Source organism: Lepidochelys olivacea (assembly GCF_965140295.1).
Source record: "Lepidochelys olivacea isolate rLepOli2 genome assembly, chromosome: 4".
Classification (NCBI taxonomy): Eukaryota; Metazoa; Chordata; order Testudines; family Cheloniidae; genus Lepidochelys; species Lepidochelys olivacea.
The window spans coordinates 124,353,000-124,370,233 of NC_140414.1; the positions used below are offsets into that span (position 1 = coordinate 124,353,000).

The window sequence follows — 17,234 nt, forward strand, 5'->3', positions numbered from 1 at the left end:
TTCTGCTTCCTTATATTTGATGTTAGCTGCTGTTTTTTAAAAAAAAACGAGAAAACTAAATATTTGTGCCTCTTTTCTGATGGCCAAGGCTCCCCCTTCTCATTTTATAAACCCATACAGTTCTTCTGTCAGGTGTTAAAATAATTAAAAATGTGTTGACAGACACACACACATTCCCTCTTCTGACAGAACTCAGGCTCCTCCTCAGATGAATGTAACATTTAGGAATTACGATATTCTGTTAATATTTTAACGTGTTTTTCTAAACTTAAATTATCTGCTCTATCCTGCCCTCTTTACAGTGGCAAAGTTCTATTGACTTCAGTGGGAGCTTTGTCTGTATGCAAGCTGCATAGATTTAAAATGTTTCTTCTTTGTTCTCATTTATCTATCATAATTTTTTTTCTTTGTTTCTTTCTGATATGGGGTGATTTTAAAACCACCTATGGAATTTAGGAGTCTAAGTACCATTTTCAAAAGTGACTTAGGCCGTTTTGTCTACACTGCAAAAACAACAAAAAAGGCCTCCCTAGCTTTCGTAGCCTGCGCTCCAGCCCCAGACGGAATATCTACACTGCCATTTTTAGTGCTGTATTGTGAGCCCGATGAGCCTGTGTGTGTAGACCTGGGCTCTGAGACGCTCTGCTGCATTTTTGTTGTTGTTTTTGTTGCTGTGTCAACATATCCTTAGTCTTATTTAGGATTTAGGCTCTTAAAGGCCTGATTTTTAAACGTGTTTAAGCACTTGAAAGATGTGGCTAGGTACCCAGTGGGATTTTCCAAAGCACCTACATGCCTAACACCTAGCTTAAAAATAAGGTACAGCTCAGAGTCATTTGTTTATGCAGTTTTTATAGTCATTTTATTGAAAAAGCTGGTATTAACATATTTATATTTTTATTCAACAACAGTTAGCTAATTTGTGCAACACAAAGGATGCAGCCATGAACAACAGCTTTCCAAACAATCTGATTTACCAACTTTACCATCATTTACTCTACACCACTGAAAGCTCAAACCAAAACGAAAAAAAGTTTTAAAAGTTTCACAATGACGATGTCAACTTTCTTACAGTCAAGAAGACCAGGAAACTGAATCATAGCAGTGACGTCAGAGTCATGAATGTGATACTGGTCTTTAAAAGAATTTCCATATTTTCCTCAGTAATCACATCATATCATTTTGGTCTGGAAATCAATAATTTTGTAAAGCTCCAAAAATGTATTTTATTAGTTAGTTATTTTAACAAGATCTTTTTGGTACCCAAACCTGAAACAGAATACAGTACTTGAAATAAAAATAGTATAACTGTGGTATTAAGATCTGCTTTATAATAAGTTACATATTGACTCTTACTTGAGGATGTGAGAAGCTAAATATGTGGTACAGTACTTCTAGCAGTAAATGCCAGTATGAGCTGTTAGCATTTTTGGGCTACAAAGGTTAATGGAGGTGGCCAAAAGTCAAAGAAAGTGTATGACATCCTTGAAGCAGTAGTTTGGCATTAACAAGATTTCTATACAATTTACCACATTCTTAAACCTTTTTACAAGAAAAAATTTGATTGTTAACTTTAATTAGAATAAATATGTACATATAATACTGCTCATGTCTTCTAGCGTGTACAGTATTTTATAAACAAACATTCCTCATTCCCTTTAAAATTAACCTACATATTTCATACTGTATGTGTATAGTTATGGCTGGAAACTGATGCACATGTGTTTGTGCTTCTACACATGGAATAGACAGTATCAATCTAAAAAATTTTAAACATACATAGTTCATGTGTCATGTCAAGACTTCATATAAAAAGTTGTTACCTTTTTTTGTAAACCTTGGAAGTAGATTTTCCCCCCAAAATCATAATATAAAAGCATGCAGGTTCATTTATTAGTTCATTCTCCAAAAAGTCAGTGAAGAATGGGGTAAGGTTGTTAAAGAACCTTTTCAAAGTGAGGGATTTTTAACAATAGCAGATCAGCCAAGGCATCTGAGTCAGTTACACTCCTTTACTCATGAGTTGAGAAGAAATCATTTGGGGTAATAATTTTCCATAGATTTTATTAGTCATGCGGAAAGATTTCCTAGATTAAAAAGCATTTCCAAAATGGTACACCATTTCTATACACTTCCTAAAGGAAATATCTTCCATTTACATTGAAGTTCAATTGAAGAAAGAACGGTATAAACCAATTTAAGTAGAATTTTAGTTTTCCGTTTCAACCAGGAGTCATCCTGTCATTTTACAGTCATTTTAAAATTCACTGAGCCATGCTAAACTCTTGAGTTACCATTCATAGTAGTTAAACCTGTATTTCCTGGAGATTCTGCAAATACCAAGTTTAAAGTAATAAGTGTGATGCAGTAAACATCACCTGTGGGATTTTCAAAAGGGATTAGCACTGACTTAACTCAATGTTTGACTTCAGTGAAGCAGAGTTAGGACAACACTTGAGGGTTTCTGAAAAATCCAATCTCAAAATTGTAATAGCACATGTGTATATGCATTAACCAGTGTATCTTTATATGTATTGAATAGTCACCTTGGAGTGGCAAATCCTGAGTTTTTAAATGGCACCCACTGTAATTTGTATTGTCACATTCCACAGTGTGATTGGAAATGTACCTGCAGAACAAGTTGCCTTTTTAAACTAAGGTAGCTGAGATTATCGACAGCACTCTTCATTTTTTGACTCAGAAAGTTGAAATACAAAGTCAGGATTTATAGCAGAAGTAAAAAATTGTAAACGTGTTTGTGAAACTCCATAATGAGGGCTCAATGCTAGGGACGGGGAATGTCATAAGGGAAATAGGGACAACTTGTCACTTGTTAATAAACAGAAGAATTTCTTTTGCTTCCATCTTACTAACTGTCTAGGGCCTTCCTTCTGTATGCAGCAATGTGCGGGGGACATAGCTAGTCCTACACTCATAAATAAGTCTACTTGTCTTTGAAAGCCCGGAAAGCATTCTTGCAAAAAATCAAGGGACCAATGTGAAAAGCTCTAATAATGTGGTAAACACTGCAGCCTGTGAAAGAATGCCGCACAGCAGGATGCTGGTCCTGTGAAGCATTGTCCCTTCAAGAGTCAACTGGAGCTTAGGGTACTCAGCACCTCACAGGATCAGTCCTGAAATGAATACCCCTGATTGTTTAAAAAACGGACATAGACCACAGTACTGACTTCACAGTAGTGCCTTTTTACTGAGACAATTATACAGTTGCAGTGATTTAAAACAGTTGGTTGCCACCAACCATGATACAGACTGAGGGGTGAAGGGAGGGAATCTACAAATTCCACCACAATGACCATGCTTTTGTGAAGATCATGTCCTTCTACAACTCTCAAAAGGCTGGTTTATAAATACAGAAAGATATGGATAGGTCTAGTGCATTTCTGAGTTCACTTTATCCTGAAATATGTACAGATTGTTTGTCGCTGCTATAGCAATTATGTTCTCAGTTGGGTGCCAGGCTGTGTGCAAGATCTTCTTAGTAAAGTCCAAACTGTCGACACTGATGTCATCCTTCCTTCGCTTGCCCCCTACGCAGACTCGGCGAGGTTTTAGAATGGCTCGTGGCTTACTGCTCTCCCGGGATGCCTCCAAGGTAACATCCCGCTTGGTGTTTCGATCAAACATTCGAAAGAAGTTGTTATATGCACCTGTCATAATAACACTGAAGAAAGAGAAAACAAAAGCAAGAATAAATAGCAGAATGCACTAACTCTGCCATGAACAGGAGTGGATCGGTACAGTACAATTACTTTTCCCTGCCATGTAATTGAACTCTATGGAGTTCAGAAACTTGTGTTACTGTGCAGTTTAATATATATGGACTTTTGAGTTTACATGGTCTCTCATTATCTCATGGCATTTAATAGACTGTAAGGTTGCTTCAATATTGTTAATCCCAAGTGTTCAAAAATCATGAGTCAGAACCCCCAAATCATTAGATTGATTAAAAATGAAATTTTAAAATAATAATTCTTGGTTTCTTTTTATTTGCATTCTAATTCTTGGGCCTTTAAGGTTCAAATTTTCAAGTTTTCTCCATAATTATAAAACTTTTATTTGAATGAAATGTAAGCTCATGACTCCAAGAGCTTTCTTTAAGAAAAACAGCAGATATTGCATGACTTGCTATAGAATAGCAAGAGTTGACAGCACTGTATACTTTCACATTTCTTTAAATGAATGTTGCCAAGAAAGAAGTTTGAGGAGTTACTACGATCAGGTCAAATTCATTGCATCTGTGAATTCTGTACGTGAAATTCATTTCCTTACAGCCTTAAATTATTATTATTTATTATTTGTATCATCATAGCACCTACAAGCCCCGGTCATGGACCAGGGCCCATTGTGCTAGGCACTGTACAAACACAGAACAAAAAGACAGGCTCTGCCCCAAAGAGCTTACAATCTAAGTATAAGATGAGAGAAAATAGATGAATACAGATAAACGGGGGAGTACAAGAAAACAATGATACAATATTGTTTAAATAGACAAGCCAGAAACAGGCTGGTGGAAGGGTAGAACACACGTACAGCGTGAACAATGTGATGGTAGCAAATGTCAAGTTAGTGCCACAATTTTTTGGGGGTGGGGGTGGATTTACTTAGGACAGGATCAGCTAAATGGAAAGAAAAGAAGAGAGGGGTGAGAGGAACAGGGCAGGAGAGGAGAGGGTAGTCAGGTATGAACCTGAGGTGAAGAGGCTGTGAGAAGGGACGGGGGTTGGAGCAAACAGCGAATCAGTGCAGGGCACAGGGACGTCAGAGAACATTCCAGAGCTTTGACTAGATGTCCAAAGGTGCCTGCTTGGTCTGCTCCTGCTTCTACCAGGTGGAGTCTCTGGCTGGCTCCTCTCTGCAGCTCACGTAGGGTGGTTGAGGGGAGGCTCCAACTGGGTCCCTAGTGTCCCCAGAGTATGTGTGGGGTCCCCCCTCCACATTCTAAATCCAGGGGAGGTGTGAAAGGGGAGAAGGGGTGACCCTGGTTAGGTCCTATTTTACCCATCCCCACCTCCAGGGCAGCAGTCCCTGCTTTGGACACTGTTAATAAGTTTAGAGAAACAAGCGCTATGAGACCATTTATCCCCAAATACTTTTAATAAAAAGATGTTTACTAATAAACTTGATGTGACTGTATTTGATCTACTACACAATCACAAAAGGAGACATGTACCCTCTCAGTCCTTCCATCCCTCTGCACAAAGCCTAAGTAGTCATGCTTTTTTGCAAGATTATCTGCAGGGGCTGGAGAAAGAGGGATGGAATTTATCTTCTCCCCAAACATAAGCAGACCCCTAATACCAGCCCATAGTCTGAAACAGTGATTGTGTCCTGCTCCAAAATCCTCCATCGCAAGGGGTGATAGTCTGGCTCCACTGAAGTCAGTGGGTCTTTGGGTCACTAGATCCACATGGTCATGGATCCTATGGCCTTGCCTATAACCCCCCACTAACACTGACCTATTGCGGGCCAATGCAGATACTCCCAAGCAGTGGCCAGGGTGTGGAGACCTTGCTGCAAAGCTCAACAGTTATAATCCCCCCCCCCCCACACACACACACACACTGCAGCCCCAATGTAGGGTTTCAGTGGTGTGGAGAGCATCCCATTGGCTCTCTGCACTAGGGAAAAATGTCACCCAAAGCTCATATGGTCTTTAAAGGAGGAGCTATAGAATCATAGAAATGTAGGGCTGGACGGGAGCTTGAGAAGTCATCAAGTCTAGCCCCTTGCATTGAGGCAGGACCAAGTAAACCTAGCCCATCCCTGACAGGTGTTTGTCTAGCCTGTTCTTAAAAACTGCCAATGATGAAGACTACACAACCTCTGTTGGGAGCCTATTTCAGAGCTTAACTGTCCTTCTGGTTGGAAAGTTTTTCCTAATATCTAACCTAAATCTCCCATGCTGCAGATTAAGCCCATTACTTCTTGTCCTACCTTCAGTGGACGTGAACAACCACACGTCACATTCCCAATCATGGTCTTCCTTTCGCAAGACTGACCAGGCCCAGTTTTTTTTAATCTGGCCTCATAGGTCAGGTTTTCTAAAACTTTTTTCAGTTTTGCTGCTCTTCTGTGGACTCCGTTGCCTCTCTTCCACACTTTCCTAAAGTGTGTTGCACAAAACTGGACTCCAGATGAGGCCTGACCAATGCCAAGTAGGGCGGGACAATTACCTCCCTTGTGTTATATACAACACTCCTGTTAATACACCCCAGAATATCTGCCTGTTTCACAACTGCATCACATCGGTGACTCATACACAATTTGTGATTCACTATAACCCCACATCCTTTTCAGCACTACTGACACCTACCCAGTTATTCCCCATTTTGTAGTTGGGCATTTGACTTTTCCTACCTAAGTGAAATACTTTGCGCTTTGCTTTATTGAATTTCATCTTGTTGAATTCAGACAATGACTTGAGGGCATTTTTGAATTCTATTCCTGGCCTCCAAAGTGCTTGCTACATCTCCCAGCTTTGTAGCATCTGCAAATTTTATAAGGATGTGCACCACTCTATCATCCACATCACAAATGAAAATATTGAATAGAACCGGACCCAGGACTGACCCCCTACAGGACATCATGAAATACATCCTTCCAGTTTGACAGCAAACCATTGATAACTACTCTTTGAGTATGGTCTTTAAATTGTGGGTGCACAACTGATTGAATCTAACCCACACTTCTTGAATTGCTTCTGAGACTGTCATGTGGGACTGTGTCAAAAGCCTTACTATAATCAAGCTATAGTACATCTGCTGCTCTCCCACAATACAACAGGCCGGTAATACTGTCAAAGAAGGAAATTAGGATCGTTTAGCATGACTTGTTCTTGCCAAATCCATGCTGACTACTCCTTATAATTCTATGATCCTCTAAGTGCTTACAAATCGATGGTTTAATAATTTGTTCCACTATCTTTCTAGGTATTGAAGTTAAGCTGACTGGTCAATAATTCCCTGGTATCCTCCTTGTTCCCCTTTTTGAAGATAGGTACTATGTTTGGCCTTCTCCAGTCCGCTGGGACCGCATCCATCCTCCATGAGTTCTCAAAGATAACAGCTAATGGGTCCAAGATTGCTTCAGCAAGTACCTTATGATGACCATTCATTAGGCTCTGCTGACCTGAATACATCCAACTTATCTAAATAGCCTTTAACCTGATCTTCCCCTATTTTAGCTTGCATTCCTTCTCCCTTTTTGTTTACATTAATTGTTTTGAGTATCTGGTCTCCATTAACCTTTTTAGTGATGACTGAAGCAGCCTTCTTGATACCATCAGTTATTATCTCTTCTTCCCTGCTAAATAAAGGACCTACATTTTCCGTTGCCTTTCTCTTGCTTCCTCATGTATTAAAGAACCTCTTCTTATTACCTTTTATGTCCCTCATTAGGTGTAACTCATTTTGTGCCTTGGCCTTTCTAATTTTGTCCCTACAAGCTTGTGCTATTCTTTTGTCCTCCTCCTTCGCAATTCGTCCATGTTTCCACATTTTGAAGAGTTCCTGGTGGCGCCATACTTGCCTCTTTCGATTAGTCTTATCTTTCCTTCATATGGGGATAGTCTGAAGTTTTGCCTTTACTAATGTCTCTTTCAGATACTGCCAGCTCTCCTGAATTACTTTTTCTCTTTGATTTTCTTTTCATGGAACCTTACCTAGCAGTTCTCTGAGTTTATTAAAGTCTGCTTTTTTGAAGCCCATTTTCCTGCTGCTGCTCTCACTCCTTCTTTTCCTTAGAATCATGAAATTGATCATTTAATGATCACTTTCACCCAAATTGTCTTCCACCTTCAGATTCACAACCAATTCCTCCCCATTGGTCAGCATCAAGTCTAAAATTACTGTTTGCAGGGTTACTTAATCTACTTTCTGAAACAAAAAGTTGTCCGACACAATACTGTGTTATGCTGTAATTCTCTTCCAATAGATGTTTGGGTAGTTAAAATCCACAAGTATTACCATGTCTTGTGTTTTGGATATTTCTGTTTTTTGTTCTAGAAATGCCTCATCCTGCACCTCCTCTTCCTGATTTGATAGTCTATAGTAGACCCCCTACCACAACATCACCCCAATTTTTACTCCTTTTATTTTTACCCAGAGACTTTCAGCTGCTCTGCTTCTCACCTCCTTCTGGACCTCAGAATAAGTGTATATATTCTTTATGTATAATGCAACACTTCCTCCCTTTTTAATCCCGCTTCTCCTTCCTGAACATGCTGTACCCCTCTATATCAATATTCCAGTCATAAGACTTCTCCCACAAAATCTCTGTGATCTCAATTAAGTCATAATTTAATTTATGAACTAATACTTGCTGTTCATCCTATTTATTCCCCATACTCCTTACATTTTGTACAGACAACAAAAATGTTGAACTGATGCCCCTCACCCCCATTTCCTTCTTGTTAGTCCTATACCCTATGTCTCCTGCCTGTACAGTTCCAAGCTCATTGTTGGCGCTCCAAGTCTTTTTAATGCAATCCAGCAGAGTATATTTCATGTGCCCCATTCCAGAAAATGAATAAAAGTTATTGTGTTTTGGCATTGTGTCACTATGTACAGTTGGTTACACTATTTTTCTGTTGCATTTTGTTTTTGAGGATACACCATAGTCTATTGGACTGGGAATCAGGAGTCTTAGGGCCTATTCCCAGCTCTGCCCCAGACCTGCAGGGCAAGTGACTGTATGTAAGTCACTTCACCTCTTTGTTTTCTTTGTCTGCATTGGCCACATCAATTATAAGCTCTTTGATGAAGGGACAGTGTTTTACTATACATACAGCGCCTAGTACAATGTGGCCTTTATCTCCATTGGGGCCATTAGTTGCTATGTAATACAAATAATACACTAAAAAATAATTAGGAACTGTGCAACTAAATGACTTTGCATCATGTCTACTGAGTCATAGTTGCCTAGCTCACCATCTTCACTTCAGAAACAATACAGAGAAGCTGAAGAAACTCAGGCAAGCTATATTCTGCATCAGGAATCATTAGCAATATTGCCAGCTATGTCCTCATTCAACGTAGCTGATGATAGCCTAGAATTTGACACAATAGGATTTTATTTTATGTAGCCCTTTTCATAGAGTAGATATCCTGATCTGCTGAAGAAAGCAGCAATGAGTCAGATATTGGTAGTGTAGGGACTGTATAGGACACAGCAACCACTGTACTCAGCAATAACTTGCATACAGATTTGGATGGGTTGTCACGGTGCTTCCTAGAGTTCCCAGACGAACTGGGAATGTGACTTGCTCCACCCTTCAGAGGGTGCAACATGCATTCCCCTTCCAGAGCCATCCAGTTCTGCTGGCTAAGGCCGGGGGGGAGGGAGGGGGCGGCAAAGCTCTTCCCTTTCACAGCTACAGCCACCCTTACAGGAAAGTCTCTAAACTCAAGAGCGTGCAGGAACAGCAGCTGTAGCCAGCTGCCGTATGGGGCCAGGGTTCTTCTCCTCTCCTCCACCTCCCCACTCTCACCCATGTAAGGGTCAGGCACAATCTCACCTTTATGCAATAAACTAATAGTAAAATAAAAGATGCTCATGTGAATAGCTTTATAAACTGTATCCAAGGAGCCCCATAAGCGTATTGAGCAAGATTAGGTTTGTTTCAGAAAGTGAATCAGCAGCAGTAAATCTGACATTGCGCTCCTTCCAAATCACCATGTCTTGTCATTAAGACTCCTGCTGTAATGGCTAGTCACAACATGAAATAAAAAAGGGTATTTCATATCTCTGTGCTAACACACAGTCTTTCATTCTAACGGTCTTATATGCTAACTGTGGCTTCTTCCCCTGAGCAAAATTTTGAAACTGGTTTGTAATGATGGGGCATCATGGACTGCAGAGCTGTACATGTCTGGAACACATTTCCCTCGGGAATAAAAACCCTCCCTCCAGATGAATCCAAAAATAGCATGGGGAGCAATTTTCACACAGGCAATGTGCCAGCTGAACTGCTCTCAGTCATGGTCAAAAATCCTCTTGTTTTCCAGTAATGTTTTGTATGCCACAAAGCTGCCTCTGCAGTCCATTTGATTTGTTATTTCTTGAACTTTCACATGTTAAAAAAAGTCTATTTTCTTTGGCTGGCTCATTTAGAGACAGTGCCATTTTTTAATATAAGCATCCCTATTGCTTTGTATGCAGATGATTACTGTTCATGCTGGCCCTCATTTCTGCCATTTAATGGCACTGTAAAAATAGCATTATGCAATGAAAAGGGGCCATTCTTGTTGAAGGTCACAGACAGAGATGAATTATAACCTTACCTGCTGTTTACAATAATACGAAAAGAGGGAGCCAACCTTAACGTTTCTATTATTCTTGTTCAGAAACACAATTCTATATCATATGATGACAACATGATGAAATAGTGTGTATGTGATAGGGAGGTGAAATAGATTCCATATTATACCTTGCATAATGACAGGTTTCAGAGTAGCAGCCGTGTTAGTCTGTATCCGCAAAAAGAAAAGGTGTACTTGTGGCACCTTAGAGACTAACAAATTTCCTCACACATTCTTGTCAACTGCTGGAAATAGCCCACCTTGATTATCACCACAAAAGGTTTTTTTCCTCTCCTGCTGGTAATAGCTCACCTTACCTGATCACTCTTGTTACAGTGTGTATGGTAACACCCATTGTTTCATGTTCTCTGTGTATATAAATCTCCCCACTGTATTTTCCACTGAATGCATCCGATGAAGTGAGCTGTAGCTCACAAAAGCTTGTGCTCAAATAAATTGGTTAGTCTCTAAGGTGCCACAAGTACTCCTTTTCTTTTTGCATATTATACCTGGCAGCCATATGAGGTGAGAGGGGAAACACGTGTGTGCGTGTGTGTGTGTATCTATCTATATAGCTCACTTTACAAAAGTGTCCTCTATATTCTTAGAGAGACAAAGTGGATGAGGTAACATCTTTTATTGGACCACCTTCTGCTGGTGAGACAAGCTTTCAAGCTACACAGCTCTTCCTATATTCATAGTTTTAAACAGTTTTGTTCTGCACAGCAGTGCTATAACCAGCATATTGACAACATTCTTGCAATTAGCGTTCATGCTAGTTAATTTTTCGTATGTGTGTGCTCTGAGCAAAAACTGCGGTTAATTGTTCCACCTGGTTTACTCTGTTTAAGTGCTGCATTACCAGTGTTACTGAAACACTGTGTTCTCTAGGCATGGCACAATGATCGACTACTGTAGACAAAGCCAGGCATTTCTTAGTCTGTATTAGCACTGCAACATAGAACATTCTAGAAACTAAAGGGAGACAAACCCATTCAGCTACCTTGTCTCTCCTCCTGCCCAAACTGGAAACATTAAAACACTAATACTTTGCCCTTCCCAGGGTCACACTTGGCCAGAAGGTTCCTCCACTTTTGGAATGCTGTCAGCCAGATCTTCCCTCTTTAGCGTCCCTTTGCAAGAAGGAAAATATAATACAATGTAGGAACTCAAGTGAATTATCTACCATGTGTACTTGTGTTTGTTTTCCTCCTTTTGTTTTCCTGCTTCCTTCTTTTCTTGCCCCCATTCTATTCTCTATTTCCATCTCTTCCCCCAATCTCCCACTTTCATTCTTTGTCCCTATTTGCAGTTAGGTTTTGTTCCTTCTTTTTTTCATTGTTTTTCTCTTTTTCCCCCTGCTTCACTCTCTATTAAAATAACTGCCCCTTTTTCCCCTACCTTTCCCTCTCTTTCTTTGTACTCTTTCCTGTTGTTTGCTATTCCCTAATGTCCCTCCTTTCCCCCACCATGTTCTGTTATTACTTCTCAACTGGTTTCCCCTCATGTCCCTTTTCTGCTCTGCCCTGTTCCTCCATCTTGGGTCTCCCCTTCTTCCCCTTCAGTTGTCTGGCCACTCTTGCTTACCATCTGCCCATGAAGTCCTTACCTGCTCTCACAGCCTGCCTCTTGCCTTTTCCCAATGCTTAATTTGTAATGGAAGAGGGGCTGGGTCTCAAGCAATTTTTTTACATTCATTCACTGATGCAGCAAGTCCAGAAGTGCCCGGGCTATGAACTGCCAAGCCTAGAGGTGCCAGGGCTCAGGCCTGGCAAGTCCTGGCACTGCCTCTTCCACTAGGAGTTTCCTTTTTTCCCTCCTCCTTCCTCTCAAATGTTTCTAATTTCCTTTCTCTCCTTTCCCTTCGGTCTGAATCTAATTGCTGCTGAATAAAATAACTGATTGGCAGACTTCCCCTCTTATCTTACATAGAGACCTAGTTTCTGTGCTTATGAATTGGCATGAATATAGGCCTCTGCACACGACTCCTCAGCCTTGGTCTACTATCACAGTGGACTTCATTGTAGAAATGCCACATCCCCCGGATACTTGGTAATTGTGGTTGTTGTTGACCTCCTAAGAAAGATGCCAACACTTCATCCCATACCATATTATTCCTACTGCTTAGAAGATGGCTCAGATCTTCTTTGAAAATGCCTTCCACTATCACAAGTTACCATCAGGCATTGTATCAGACCAGAGTTCCAGTTCATCTCCCAGTTCTGGTGGGAATTTCTCAGCCTCCTTGGTGTCGAGTCCCTCACCTCTTCGTAGACTAATGGGCAACAGAGAGAGTAAATCAACTCTTGGAGCAGAATCTGTGCTGCTTTTTGAGCTACCACAAGGATGTGCTATGCCTTCTGTGCTATGCCAAATTTGCATATGACAACACAATCCATGCCTCAATCCAACATAGCCCATTCTTTGCAAACTATGCCTTTAACCCCTGCTTCCACCCAGCTTTGCATGTGAGTTCCCCAGTACCGGCCCCCCTGCATTTACCTTCCCACCTACACCAGATACACTGGGAGATCAAGGAACACTTGCAGTCTGCCAAACAGGCCTATAAGCACCATGCAGACCCAGACCATCAGGTTACCTCAAATCTGGCCATAGGGGAAAAGGTGTGGCTCTCTGCCCAGAACCTTAAATTGAGCTGCCCAGCCACCCAACTAGACAACCAATGCCTGGACATTACAGAATGGGTAAAGCCACTGGCCTCAGTTTACAGCTGCACAAGTCTCTGAAGAGCCACCTCATCATTCACATCCAACTCTGAACACCCTGCACCAAGAACCCATACCCAAATCACGCCAATTCACTGTCCCCTACCATAACATAACATGGACAGGAGGAATACTTGGTACATTAACGCCTCAACTCTCACTGAGTTGGGGAAGGCTCCAGTACCTGGGGAACTGGGAAGGCTGTGGTTGAGGTGAGCAGTCTTGGGAACTGGTAGAGATCATTCATGTCCTAGAATTATTGTGAACACTCCATTAAACGTATCCTGAGACACCAGGCCTTACTTTCAAAAATCAGGGCCTGCAACGGAGCCAGTCTGGAAGCCAGGCAACCTAACAAGCACAGCCAGCCTGTAGTGGGCTGCCTGATTGGGTGGAAGAGTCAGCAGACCATCCTTTGAGCCCAGCAGCAGTTGCTCAGCAGCTGTTCAAAGCAGGCACCCATGGCTGCTTGTATCCAGCATCAGATCCAACACCACGCCTGCCTTGGATCCATCCCTACTCCTGCATTGCCTCACTCCAGATAACCCAGTTCTGATCATCGGCTCTGACTCTTGTGATACATGCTCTAACCATTGGCACAACTGCCCACATCCCCGTCACTCACATGCCTGCCCCTAAATTCACACATGGAGGGTGCTTTCCAGATATGGCTTTCCTATTTCCTGCAGTGTATGGTGTGTTGGATGATTCCCCCTCCATGGCACTGTTTTTCTCCTCTCACACAAATCTGGACCACCTGGAAGCATCTGCACCAGGGGAAAGGGCAAAGTCTAGGCAGAGTTAGGGGAATAGTGCTGGGATGGCTGGATTACCCTCTCTCTCCTCTGGACTGCAGGCACAAAAGATACACCTTGGTTCTATATTATCTTTTCTGCAGTGCCCACCCTGGTGCTCACTGTTGCCAGACCACCTCATCACCCTAGTATGTGATTGCGAAGGAGATGCGTAGATTCCAAGGCCAGAAGGGACCATTGTGATCATATAGTCTGAGCTCCTGTATAACATCTTCCATAGAACTCTCACATAATTCCTGGAGTACATCTTTTTAGAAAAACAACCAGTCTTGATAATGGTCAGACTCTACCACAACCCTTGACATATTGACCAATGTTTAATTACCCTCACAGTTAAAAATCTGTGCCGTACTTCCAGTCTGAATTTGTCTAGCTTCAACCTTCAGCCAATGGATTCTGTTAATGGGGTCCAAGCCAGTGTGGAGGTGAGGGGGTTCTTACAGATTTTCTTCCTACATGGCTGCTCCTGCATATTTTACCATGTGTAATGGCAATCTAGACTTTTCAGGTGCTCAGCAAGAAGAGGGTATGGATGCTGCCATCATGGCAAGCTGGTCTTTTCAAAGGAAAGGCCAGTGACTTTCTGTTGCTTGGGAGCAAATTATGCAGTTTTCTTAGGGAAAAGGAGGGAGAAGATCTACTGCACTGAGTTTCCCAATCCCCATACACGCAATTATGCGTATTTCTCAGGGCAGCCAGTCTTCACCTGGGAACCATACAACATGGTTCGGTGGTGGTCGGGAACTGACTGGCTTGAGACAGAAGGTTTCATGACTATAAAGTAGATGGTGCATCGGTGGGGAATCTTAGCATCTTTGCTGATGGACAAGCTTGGATAATAGGCTCAGGAGCTATGGGACACACATATAACTGGTCTGGATGGGACTGGGAATGAGAAACAAGGGACTCCCAATCTCCTCAGAAGTAAAATTTGAGATGCCAACTTTTGTCTTGATCTGTTGAATGATGTCTTCTACATTTTAAATGTGGATTTTGCTATCAACCCAACACTGCATCATACAAGATTGGGGTAGACAAGTGTACAAAACCAAATCTTTATTAGAGCTGTCATAAGTAAATTAGTGGTTTAGTCCACTGGAACTTGCCACTTACGCAGATTTAGAGTAGACTCAAGAAGCTAACTGGATGAAGACATAGGACTCTTTGATAGTTGTATGTGATTTTATTTATCTACTTGTATGGCCCTCACCACCATGGTAGTGGAAATACTCCTTTGAAGGCTTCCCTCCAAGCAATTACTTTTTAATTTTTTTAAAATGGTATTAATGTACGTAGTTCTTAATATCATCTAGAATGTACAGGAGGAGGTCAGGTGAAACAGAAATTCAACACTGTAATTCACAGATAACCTGTTCAACTGCTGTTAATTCCAGGACATTTGAGATAAAACCTGAAATAACAATGTGTGCATATTTGCATTCCAAGGTTGGCGATGGGAAGGGGACACTGTTTTACATGTTATTAGTTAATTCTTCTATTCACTTGCACTCTCAAATCTTTAAATAAAACAGCTATATACAGTAAAGCTTGCATGTTCTGAAGTCATGTAAGCATACATATATATATATACACACTATACATGGCATGTGTTTATTCTAACACAGTCAACTAACATAATATGTGCTCGGCTGGTTGCATTATTTTTAAGACCCCCTCTTTACCTCCTGCAACTGCTGTTCTTGCCCAAGTATATAATGATTAATGTGTCCTTCGGCAAATGCGATTGGATTTGTCTGATTGTATTAGTTCCTGTTCATTGGAGTTACTGAGCATCAATCACGTTTTAATCAGAGCTTGTGTACATTGATTTTTTTGTAAACAGCCTCAACAATGGGACTCATTGTGATCCTGAATTAAGTCCTTAATGGCAACAAAAACTAAATAAAAAGATGACAACTTTCATATATAATCATGATTTTAATTTTTAAATGCAACCATATATGTTTCTAATGTGCCACGTAACCTGTTGAATACCCTAAAACTAGATTAGCATTTTTAAAGAAAATGCCATCCTTATGTTTGTAATTATTTTTATTAACACAAATATCGTTATGGGACTCCCCATAAAATTCCCAAGTGCTAATAGGCCTGTCTTACCTTCTGCAAAAAGCTGTATTTAAAATATATATTTTAACTTATCAGACCATCTATCTTAATGAGTATTTTTAGAAAGATAGGAACTCTTCCTTAAAAAACACTGGTACAGAATCCATATTTGTGCACTGAAACAACAAAATAATTGCCACTTATATGAGCAAGATCACATCTCCTTGTTCAGGAGTGTCAATGCAAGTGTCACACTAATGATGAAAATTGGCAGTGATGTATTTAATTCTCGTTCAGACTGTTAAGAGGAAGTGTTCTAAGTTTAGAAAAGAAAAACTAAACTAAATAAAATAAAATGAATGTTGTCTTTTGTCAAATGACTGACCAAAAGTTGTGCTCGCTGGTTTCTTAAGATCATGCCGGGTATCCCATCCATTTGAATAAGCAGTGTTTAGTGATGGATTCAGAATTGTGCAAGATTAACTATCCTCCCACATATAAACAGTGTGAGAAATTAAGCCTTTAAAAATGGAATGCTCCCACTTAATGAGGCTCAGTTGATTTCATGCTATGTTGATCTTTCTGATCTGTCAAGTGAGGATTAGACTGAAACAATTACTCTCATTTTAAACCCAATATTGAATAATTCTTGTATTATTAACATATAGCTATCCAGATACTTTGAGGATGAGAGCATCTACTGAAGGAAGTACCTGAGAGTGCAAATGCATGGCTGCCTACAAGCATAATGTCTTAGAGCTCCCATTTAAGGATGGATGAAATGGTTTTGAAGATATTAGGAAACTCCTGAAGCTTTGTGATGGTTTTGAAATGTCTGATTAACTCCCCTCTCCTGCCCATACCCACACTTTTTTGCAGTTCTGCACTCCCAGGTTCTGGCTGGGATAAGTGTCAATATTCCCCACAAAAGGCTATTTAGGTGATCTTTCCATCCCCTGACTGGAAGCAAGTAGTACTGGGACTCTCATGAGAAAGCCTCTTGTTCTGATGTTTCTATCTCTTCTCTGCAGGTTCAAGAGATTCAGAGAAGCACCCAAAACTCTGGATGCTTATCCAAAGCTGAGCCAATCCTAATTTTCAAACATCTTGAGTCATGCCCACCACCAGCAGTCTTCTCTAGGACTGGTTAGCCCTGGCACAAGAGAGCCTACTCCCAGGGTGTCACAAGACACTGTGGACAATTTTACCCCAATGTGGTCACTGGCTGGTAGTCCATAAAATAGAAGAATTTACGCAATGCTGAAACAGAGCCAGTTCCCAGGATAAAATAAATTAAGCTCAGGTAG

General features: G+C 40.9%; 1 protein-coding gene across 1 annotated transcript in view; it reads right to left on the minus strand.

Annotated features, from left to right (window-relative positions):
* Positions 1-853: 853 nt before the first annotated feature.
* Positions 854-17,234, minus strand: part of PPP2R2C (protein phosphatase 2 regulatory subunit Bgamma) — a 288,278-nt gene continuing 271,897 nt past the window's right edge. Inside the window, 1 exon segment of the mRNA XM_084625989.1 lies at positions 854-3,682. Coding sequence (XP_084482115.1) covers positions 3,391-3,682 — 292 coding nt within the window. The 3' untranslated portion in view covers positions 854-3,390.